An 11,383-nucleotide genomic window follows, 5' to 3' on the forward strand; every position below is an offset into this window, starting at 1 on the left:
GCTGTTTCATTCATGACAGACAGCTGCTCTCTTTAGGTCAATGGCAGCACGAACGCAGATTTAAATGTTCAAATCACACTGTTGTGATCGTACTCTGCACGGACGAACCAAGTGATCACAACATTGATCGCACACGTCAAAGGTTGAGGAACGAAACAGACGAATCATTGTAATTTAGGAATAGAATCACGTTGGTGTTTGAATCGCATTCGCGATCTTCAACGATCTATTAAATTAAAGTGCTTTGTCATGTTGGTGGTGACGCCTCTCTTGCAACATGTTTAGCTATCACAGATATTATACTTATCTTTTTTGGCTTCTGATCGCAAATGTAGCCAAACTTTGGAGCGCTTAGATTAGCGAGCAAGGTCCTGGCAGATCGCTAGCTCCGGTCCTTACAGATGAAGAAAAAAAAGCACATGGGAATCGATAGGCGCAATCGAAATTTTAATTTGACAACAAGTTTCCGATTCCTGACCTTAAGTATCCGATTCTGGAATCGGAATCGATTTTCGATTCCCAACCCTACTTTCGTAAAAACACAAAAGGAGACATTTAGCAGAATGTCCATGATGCTTTTTTCCATACAATAAAACAAATAAATAAAACAAAAATGTTTGGAGTACGTATTACAAGACAATACTATTTTAGTCTTTCCACTTCAAAATTTCCCATTTAATTTAATGTGGTAGCTGCCCTTTCTTTGTAATTATTTGTGAAATTTACTCAAAGTAAAGTCAAAGTAAATCCTACCTTTTTATTTTCAGTGTAGACTGCATGGTCCATGTATTATATTCAAAGTTATCTGAAGCCATATGATTGCTTTATGTCAGGAACAGATTTACATTTTTTATTTGAATACAATCTTCCCTCTGCTGTAGCTTTTAAATCTGACTTGCACTTTAAGACATGTGACAAAATGTAATGTCAAGACATCAGACCTACTGTGACATGCTTTCATGCCCTATGTTTAAATAGATGAGCGATAAAATACATTAAAAAGTTGTTTAAAATACAATATTTTGGAACTGTTGTTTTATCGGTTGAAATTTGACAGTTGACGTGTTTAATTCACATGCTCCAACAAACCCTTGTTTCCAAACAAACTTCTGTCTTTGATGCACAATCATTGCAGGAAGTCTGACAGTATGGACCTTTAGGTCTGATAGAATTCCCACAATGCTCTGCAGTCTATATTCAACAGCTCTTTAAAAGTTCTCTCCTCCTCAGCTGCCGACGCTCTCTCTCTCCTGTTCACCTGACAGTGCCACCTCACTCCAGTTGTTATTTATTGAGCTAGTTCTTAATTGCTCACTCGTTCCAATTAACCAGACATGAGAAAGTGAGAAAGCCAGAGACAAAAGAATTGGGAATATTCTGAGAGTTAAAGAAAAGGAAAAGAAAGCAGTCGGGAATTCGGCAATGCAACCCTGCCCACTTTATCCTCGGATGACTCTCGTCCTCTTTACAAAAACAGGGTTTTATTGCCTCTATCAAATTTAAATTCCATTTTGGCCTGTGAATTAAGGACTGTTAATTAAATCAATAAAGCAATTGAAGGAGCAACACTTCAATTGCACTGCTAACATCCTGCAACGTTAACAAGTAAGCTCAATAACTCCATCAGACACTTCCAATCAATCCCAGAGACCCCGTTAAGCTTCCAGTTTTCATCAATTGATTAGTTAAGACTTAATAAATGGGTTGTGCCTTTGTTATAAGGTTACGGCTGAATTCATTTAACAACTTGAATTTTTAAATGATGATTAAAAATGAGAACCAATATTTTGAGCATGTCATATGACACAATGGCTTATTTGTAGTAGTCCCCTGCTTTTTGATTGGGATGAGACAACTTTTTAGCATTAAAATTTATGTTTACGAAAAAACTGTTGTTAAAATGTTTTCTCCTGTGATTTAGATTAATTGCAACTAACCATTTCCGCCTCAAACTCTTTCACACAAGACGTTTTGTTTCCTAATTGATCTCTTCCGTCCTTGTCTTTCTGTTAAATCCAAACTGTATTTCTCAACCCGCACTCTGCATTCCTGCAGTCCACCATGGCCTCCTCCACCAGCCTGCCCTCAAACTGCAGCAGCTCCTCTGGAATCTTCTCCTTCTCTCCGGCAAACATGGTTTCAGCTGTGAAACAGAAGAGCGCGTTCGCTCCTGTCGTTCGGCCCCAGTCCTCACCTCCACCTACATGCACCAGCACCAATGGGAATGGTCTCCAAGGTAACGCATAAGTCCTTCACACTCAAATTCTGCTTGGGTGGGAATTTTATGACAGTAATGACATCATCAAACTTTGAAAACTGAAAATACTGCCGCAATGAAAATGATGTTCAACAACATTTGAATGGTAGTGTATGTAAAATCACAAAAGACAAGTGAGGATCTGTGGCATACTAGAGGCATGAATATCTAATCTTACTTTTGACCATATACTCACCCAGCATTCAGTCTGATATTAACATCTTTCTCGCCTCTTTCCTCTTCTTCTTCTCTCCACTGCCTTCAGATCAGTCTTTTGTCGACTCTAACAAGTACTCCACAGCCAGCGCGCTCCAGGGCCTGGCCTTCTCCTGAAGTATGTTACTCATCCGTTACTCCTCCCACATCCATCCCACTGTTTCTATATCTGATCATCCATATACCAACAAATAACAGTGCTCTAGCATAATAAGAACAAGTATGCTTATTTTTTTTTAAGGTGAAGTGTGTAGTTTGATGTTAAAATACTGTGTTAAAATACTACAACCGCAGCTATAAGAAATTTGGTGACAAGAGAAGTGTTTGAGGGACCTGTTTGAAAACAGTCATTATTTTTGCAATTCTGTTTGAAATTACACACCTCACCTTTAAATATTCCATGTTTCCCATATATCACACTCCAGTTTTCTGTTTCAGTACATCATGCTATACACCTGCAGAGCATGTTACATCGAAAATTGTGTTACTGTGTGTCAATTTTATGTGTGAGTGTGTGTGTGTGTGTGTGTGTGTTTGCATGCTTTTGAGGGTTCGTGTTTCACCTCCAGCGGTTCCTAGAGAATACAACTCCTCCAAAACAGTTCACCTCTCTTCTTTTCTTGTTTGTCAGCAGTTGTTAAACTCATGTTGAGGTAGATCTGCAGTGCTAAGCATTTTCCTCGTGTTAATGTTGGCCTAACTAAAGAGAGTGACGTTTCTGGCATGAATGATGTGATAGACTGAATTCATAAGTTTTAGTGGTGTACACCAGGGCAAGCATGACCTTACAAGCCCAGAAACTGCATTGCAAACAATTAGGAGTCAGCTAAGATGTTTAATCAAGCGCTTCACGTGTCTCGTTTTTGCCAATTTTGCATTGATGCTGAAAGATATTAGGATTTATCCCTCATCTGAAGGGGCCACGGTTTGTTACGCAGATGTGGAAACAGATTTCCGAATTTAAAGAACTGCGGAAAATATGAAACAATGTCCAATCTAGTAGCTGGTGCTGCCTTTGCTGTACAACTCAAACTGTTAGATGTTAATTTAATTCTCTCACTTTCAATAATGGCATGTTTAATGGATTAAAGTGATCTAACACTCTGTGTTTTTCTCTCTTCACAGTTATCCCTGGAATGATCATTCCTCCAATGTAGGGTGCATCTGTGAGTGTGTGTGTGTGTGTGTGTGTGTGTGTGTGTGTGTCTGTGTGTGTGTGTGTGTGTTTGTGTGCAGACGGAAAGATGAAACATGCTTTCATGCCACTGGTCTCACTGAGCATGTGCAGGAAACTCCGGCGCTGGACTGACCTCGCGGTTCTGTTCTGAAGGATGAAAAATTACAAACTCAGGCCCTTTTTAAACACAATCTGCTTTGCAACAAAAATATATAGAGGAAGAACGATACGAGAAAAAATATCGAACTGAACTGTTGTACCTCCCTGTTTTGATGTTGAAATTTGTACTCACCTTATAGACACTTTTTAAGATAAGACTACATCTACACTATAACATGAGAGGTCTATTTATTTTAAAAACGTAGTTAATGATTTGCCATCATATTTGTGTGTTTCTGTGTACACCACCCTTTTATGAAATGATACCTGACACAATATTGCAGTGGTTTCTATTTATGATTTTAGATGAAGGATTGCAGGTGATTTTTGCGTAGTAATGTCCCACTGAATTTGCTCAATTGCATTTGAATTTGAAGAACTGAAGTCAAGCAGTCTACAAAATGCCAGCGATTTAAATTCATATTAAAACTGCGGCGGCGAAAATATCATTAATGCCTTTTTTACCATCTTTAAAAACTGAGAAACTCAGCTCCTTTGCTTTTTCACTGTCTTGATTTTCACACTCGTATTCCATTTGCTGAGATTATGCTGCCTTCAAGTCCTTCTGGGAAATTATGATTCGGAAAACATTTTGAAAATCAAAAATGGGCATGTTTGGCTTTTCATATTTCTCTCGCTCTTTTTAAACTTAATGGCAAGCTTTTTAGCACCACTCAAGTTATCCCAAACCTGTTTGGTTACCCACATTCTTCAAAATATCTTATTTTGTGTGACATGAAATTCATACAGGTTTAGAACAACTTTGAGGGTGAATAAACAATTTTTGGGTGCACTATCCCTTTAAAAGCAAAGGATGCATGTAAGGTGTACTGTACCTGATGCTTTGTATTTTATGTTGTTATGCCTTCAAAAAAAGATAGTTTTGTCGTCCAAAATTTTTGTTTATTATTGCTATTATTGATTCATAGCACACAAAAATGTTATCAAGATCAGTTTACACAATGATTTTAATTGGCACGCCACAAACTCAGAAAGATTTAAAGAAACTAAAGTTTCTCACTGGAGATGAAGATATTGCGGTGGGAAATCTGATCATTCTGCCATGACTTGAAGGCAACATTTGACATTTCATTCTCATCTCTACCAGTTTGTCATTATGTAATGCCAAAATGTATAGACCAGACACTTACCCATAGTAACGCAAAAGAGACAAAGACAAGTGCTCAGTACATACAGAGACAGGGCAGTCAAAAAGCCCCGAACTTTCTAAAGTGATTGCTGCCTTCTTTTTATATATACTCTCCGTGGAGGATTTGTGTTTGCAGTGTCAATAACAAAAACGCAAATTATCAGTGAGTTTTATGCCATTTTAATGACCTTTTTTCCTTTTAATTTGTTTGAATTGTAGAAAAAAACTGTGATAACTTTTTTATATATACTTTACTTTGCAGTGGACTTCCTCCAATAGATAATGTTCAGACTGAACCGACTGAAAGGTAGAGGAGGAAGATGATTAATGTTTGTTGGAGCCGTTTTGCTTTTCTTGTCATTCAGTGGTTCTCAACTGGTGTTGCCTCGAGACCCAGAGTTTGCCCAACACAGCACTGCAAAAGGAATCAAAATGTCTTTGAAATCAACACATTATATGAACCATAGCATTTTATTATTTTCATTTAACATTGATTTTCCCCCTACTCTCCGTGACCCGGTCAGATCAGACCTGTTGCCCATTTTCAGGCCACGTCCCACCAGTTGAGAACTACCGATGTAGATCAGTCTGGGTGTATGTTCAGGAGATGAAGGGTTTGGATGTTACGGCATAGTCAGCACTGTGAATGCTCTGTTCCCTTCTCACGAATGATCCGAGATCTAGATGAAGCCATCACTTTGGATTCTAGCGTGAATGCTTTGTACAGACTGATAAATCTGTTTGATTTTATAATTCTCTTTTATTTTGCCAAAGTCATTGTTTTAAATATATTTATACATCAGAATGGAGTCATAAGGCAGCTTTATACAACCTAGTGTCACTGATATAATGTTTACGACATGCTTAGCAGATCTCACTGACTTTAGCTCTGAGGTTTTGATGATCATGAAGGGATATACAGTATGTAGGATATCCATTGATGAATATTGTATGTATGTATCGCTTGAAATTGTACATGCTTCAAACTGTCTTCATGTTTGTGTGTTTTTCGCTCATCATTTGGCGATGATCTGTTTTTATTTTGTCATCTGCCAGGTTGTGTCCATAAATGTGATTTTGGAATTTTATTTGTATAGTAATTTTTGTATGTCAAAGAACAACCGCTTTTATTTTTTTTTTTTTTTTTTTTCCATTCGCACAGAGCAATTGTTGTTGTTGTTTTTTTTTCTATGAAAATGTGTTGTTATAACATTTTAAGATTTGTTAAATAGTTTGTATTTTAATGCAATGAAGTTTTTGAGAATATATTCAAACATGTAAACGATATAATAATCTTTTCATTCTGCTTCTCTGGAACTTACAGAGAAAAGGATAGTTATTGTTTTCATGCTCAGCAAATATACAGTAATATCTCCCTGTTTTTGAATATTTTCTCGCCAGAATTTGCTTTTTTTAAAGGGAAAATAATACACGTATTTGTTCCTTTATTTCTCTTGTCAAAAATTTCACAATCCTTGTTTATTTTTATTTTTTTTGTGGAAGTGTACCAACAATCAAAATGTCTTAATGCAGATTTCTCTTTTTTACATTATTATTATTATTTTTTTTAATTATTTAGATAGTTTGGTTAGAAAAAAATAAATTAACAAGTTAAACTATGGAGTAACAGCACAAGAGTCTATACAGTTATTTGCTTGTACATGTCATTCCATGACACTCCTCTGTCGTGTCTTAATAAGTTTCATCCCATTTTTGTTCCAATGCATCACATCACAAAACTTTCTGTGTTTCTTGAACATCTAAGTCAGTTTATGTGGCTTATTTCTTTCTGAATCATGGCTTTCCCCATTATTTAAATGGGTGTCAGCTGCAAAGTTATAATTTGATGGTTATTTGATTTATTGTTTAATATGTCACACATCCGAATTGGCAAGTCGTCATCTGCTACTATTTTTCCTGTTGATTACATACTTGTTGTAGACTGGACTTTCAGTGGGCAGTTGTTACTGGTGAAAAAAAAATATAAAAAGAAACTACTGTAAAGATGATCATTTTTTTAATTACCTTTGAACTGTAAAATAACTTTTTGACTTTCACAATATTTAATTAAAGTTCCCTCTTGTCTGTGACTCTTCGTTCTTTGTGGGTTTCTCAAACATAATTCAAGGAATAAAACTAAGCGTTTACAGGATGGTGCTGTTTAAATTTTAGTTGTTGTGGGGAATTAAAATGTACAGCATTTACGACATTGTAATGAAGCCATTAATTATATATGAATAAAGAGATGAAGTGATGTTATAGTGCAGGGGTTCAGACTACTGCATTTCATATGATCACACACAAGCCTGTCATCTGCAATAAGAGTAAGTCCGTTTATATTCACATCCGAAATTAAGTGCCCCTTATTAGTAATATGGAGCCATTTCAATGACTCCACTTCATTAATATATTACATGTTTCTGGCATAAAGAATATGCCCACTGCCGCTTTAACAAATTAACTGGTCTTTGTTTTTGTTTTATTAAAATGCATTTGGCACCTAATCGATTCATCATTTGTCGGTTTTACATATACTTTTCTTTTCACTTGAGCTGATTGTCTGAGACATTTTAACTTCTGTTGAAATGTATGTGTCAACGACGTAAAAAAGAAAATATTGTAACTGTTACATTTTCTAAGTGGTGCTCATGTAAAATGTAAGTAATGCTCACTGCCATGTTTCCAGGGTAGTTGCTAGGTGGGTTCCAGGGTGTTCTGTATTTTAGTTGTATTCTAGTCACTATGCTACTCAGGACACTCTATAAATGAAAGTCTATGGGATGGTTTTTTTAATCCTATTTATCATAAGTCTGATCACTTAGAAAAGTAATAACACATTTTTCCAAAACAAATCACACAATTTGAGGTATTATTCATGATTTGAATCTTTTTGTTTGTTTGTTTTGTTTATTTATATAAATGTGCACTGGATGAATCATTGACTCAAAACATAGGCTCCAATCCTGTAGGTGCTTTGGGACTCAAGCATCCACAGAAAAACGTGATATTCTCGCTTTAACCAATCAAAAAATCGACTGAGATTCAGAAACTTCTCTGATTGGTGGATCTCACATCAGGTCCCGTCGGCTCATAATGCACACAAATGCATCTTTACAGTGGCCAGTTGTTCAGCCAATAATCCAAAAAAAAAAAAAAAAAAAAAAAAAAAAAAAAAAACAAAAACAAACAAAAAAAAAACAACAACACACAACCAACATGTCCAGGTCACATTTCACCACAAAATCAAAAGGAAATAAGGAATAAATAAGAAAAAATATTGTGCTTGATGGAAAATTAAGACAAATTATTTCAGGACCAGATTTTGACAAAAAAAAAAAAAAAAAAAAAAAAAAAAAAAAAAAAAGCTTTGAATCAGACTTATCTATTGACGTCATAGATGACACAGTTTCGGACTCACACAGCCCATAACAAACTGGCAGCATGTTTTCTTTTCAGCTTTTCTAAGCTGGCAGACATGCCAGAAATCTAACCAAATGCAAAAAAAAAAAAAAAAAAAAAACCCCAAAAAAAAAAGCTAAAAAAGTGACAATTTTATCCGATGTCCCCTTTAACATTAAATAAAATAGACTGTACGGATCAAACAACCCTGTGTCTACTTTGTGAGCATTCCTTAATTGTTAACATGACATGCTGCAACGATTAAAAAGTAGACTACACATCAAAATAAACGGTCAGAAAATAATGCAAACACAAAACGTATGACAGAAGTAGCAGAAGTAGAAGAAGAATTGGCACAGCACATCCTTTCTAGATACCATCATTAATTATAAGGGGTCAACATACTCTCATTGCAATTCATAACCATTTGACTGTTTGGCTAATTGGTGGCTAATTTGTATTAATTTGTACAGTTTCATTTCTGCAATTTTGTGCCCCATTGATGGTTACAGTATGTTTAGTGGTGGGGTTAGGCATGAACTTTTATTTATTTATTCATTCACTCATTCATGCATTAATTCATTTTTCTCATGAGATTGGGTTGAATGGGTTCTGTTTGCTTTTGATCGAAGCGAACACAGTAGTGTAAGTTTCTGAATGAATCGATGTTTTTGAACAATCGGTTGAGTGGCTGATTCAATTACTTGCCCGGCAGTTACTCGTTTCGTTTGCTGAATGATTTTGTTTTTTTAATAAATTATTAGAATTTTTAAATGACTCGTTTATAAAAACACAAACAAATTTGTTGAGTGAACAATCAAATTACTCATTCATTCAGACAGTCACTTGTCGCCACCTACTGACTTATCTGTGTAACTTAATGTAACACTAATGTAACTTGACTTTGGGCTAGGATTACATCTTCCTTGCTCCATTTTAGTCCCAGTGTTCTGTGCATATTTTTGTAAAGAAACAATCATTTTCAAGTCTTCTATGGACTCACATATGAATACAACTCTTGATCTTTTTTTTTATTACCTTCAAGTGTGCTATGTGCACACGTTCACACACAAACGTACACACACACACACACACACACACACAGCTGGGAGGTGTGTCTGACAATGATGGGAACACAGCGGGGTTAACTGACAGTGATTTAGGCTTCCATTAGCTAATGGATCGGTGTGAGTGTGTCTTGCCACTTCCCTCCTGTGTTTAACCCCTGTGTGCCGACCCCCATCTCTCCCTCTGTCTGTCTGTCATACCTACCCACTCCTCTAATGCAGCCACTGAACAGATTGATGAATAATAGAGGACATAATTTAACAATCAGGGATGGAGAGCTATTTATCCTGACTGACAGCGGGGTTGTTAAAATCATCGTATAGAACAGCGCAAGGTTTGGGATGTTTGTAGGGTTAATGAGTGGGAGGAGACAGCTGATTCTGGGTCTACTCTGCATGTAAGGACTAAGGTTAGTATGAGATAAAGGAATGAGTTCAACAATCATTCCAAGATTCCAAAAGAAAAAGAAAAAGAAAAACCCTTTGGATTGATATGGAGCAATCATAATTTCAAATATTCTTATTTATTTGGACCTTAACCAGTAAATTCAATTAATCAGCCTTTAATTTATTTAATTTTATTACAATTCATTTGTTATTGTTTTATTGAAACTCTTAATACATATACATACAGTATACATATACATATATGTACATATAAGGTCAGGTGACATATGAACCAGTTTCACTTTACATGCTCAGTAAAACACATCTTTCAATTATGCAACAAACTAATAAGTTGTTAAAAGTTTGTCTTAACCAGTAAATTAAATTAATCAGCCTTTAATTTATTTAATTTTATTACAATTCATTTGTTATTTTTTTATTGAAACTCTTAATACATATACATACAGTATACATATACATATATGTACATATAAGGTCAGGTGACATATGAACCAGTTTCACTTTACATGCTCAGTAAAACACATCTTTCAATTATGCAACAAACTAATAAGTTGTTAAAAGTTTGTTTATTTATTTATTTGTTTATTTTACCTTGGGCACAATCTAAGCCAGAACTACTGGTGACAAAAAAAAACAAAAAAACAAAACCTGAAACTAAATAAGAAATAACATAAAATAATAAAATTAAATTGAAATCGCGTTTGGTCTAGTACTGTATCGCGTACCTTGTCAGTGTCGTGCGCTTTGCTTGGCCATTTGTTGTTATAAAAAGGAAAGTGTGTTCAAACGCCAGCAAAACACAGTGTAAAGAAATACTCTTTGAGAGAAGCAGTCAATCAGCAGAAGTTAAAAGCAGCTCGTAAGTGTATTTATTTATTGTCTCAGTGTTTAGCGCAGTTGTCATCGCTAGGAAACGCTTGTTTTGTTTACTGTGTGGAGACGTGCTGAAATCGCGTTTGGTCTAGTACTGTATTGCGTACCTTGTCAGTGTCGTGCGCTTTGCTTGGCCATTTGTTGTGATAAACAGGAAAGTGTGTCCAGCTGAATTCAATTTGAGTTTTGTTAGACGAATATAAAAAGCTTAGCATACCGTGGTCACGGCAGCCCTCATGTGAAGCTCTCCTCGTGTGAAGACCGAAGAGTGTAAAGACCATCGACTCTACCGTGCGACTCCACCGAGCAGGGACACCGGCAAGTGACATAAGTATCGCTTTTGAATCATTCTTTTTCCTACAACTTGTTTCACTTCTGTTTCAGTTTTTATAACCAATTCTTACTATGTGTTTCCAGATCCCTACTATCACCACCACTCGCAAACCATGCATCACACACTGTAGGCAGTACAATCCTAACAACCTGCGCACTTTGTCTATGTCTACTAATACACTACTTTCTTTTTCTATTGGTCTCTGGAATTGCCAGTCTGCTGTAAACAAAGCAGATTTTATTACTTCTATTACAAGTCATTTGAGACTAAACCTCATGGCCCTGACAGAGACGTGGATCAAACCAGAGGACAATGCTACACCTGCAGCACTCTCCAATAATTT

The 11,383-nt window shown here is 36.0% G+C and overlaps 1 protein-coding gene across 1 annotated transcript in view; it reads left to right on the forward strand.

Moving 5' to 3' along the window:
- Positions 1-4,510, forward strand: part of LOC107661744 (transcription factor COE1-like) — a 140,592-nt gene extending 136,082 nt beyond the window's left edge. Inside the window, exons 15-17 of the mRNA XM_016451545.1 lie at positions 1,216-1,229; positions 2,056-2,236; positions 3,599-4,510. Of these exons, the coding sequence (XP_016307031.1) occupies positions 1,216-1,229; positions 2,056-2,236; positions 3,599-3,630 (227 nt within the window). The 3' untranslated portion in view covers positions 3,631-4,510. The remainder of the gene's footprint in view (positions 1-1,215; positions 1,230-2,055; positions 2,237-3,598) is intronic.
- Positions 4,511-11,383: the final 6,873 nt, after the last annotated feature.

This window comes from Sinocyclocheilus anshuiensis, unplaced genomic scaffold (assembly GCF_001515605.1).
Source record: "Sinocyclocheilus anshuiensis isolate Anshui unplaced genomic scaffold, SAMN03320099.WGS_v1.1 scaffold25, whole genome shotgun sequence".
In the NCBI taxonomy this organism is placed as follows: domain Eukaryota; kingdom Metazoa; phylum Chordata; class Actinopteri; order Cypriniformes; family Cyprinidae; genus Sinocyclocheilus; species Sinocyclocheilus anshuiensis.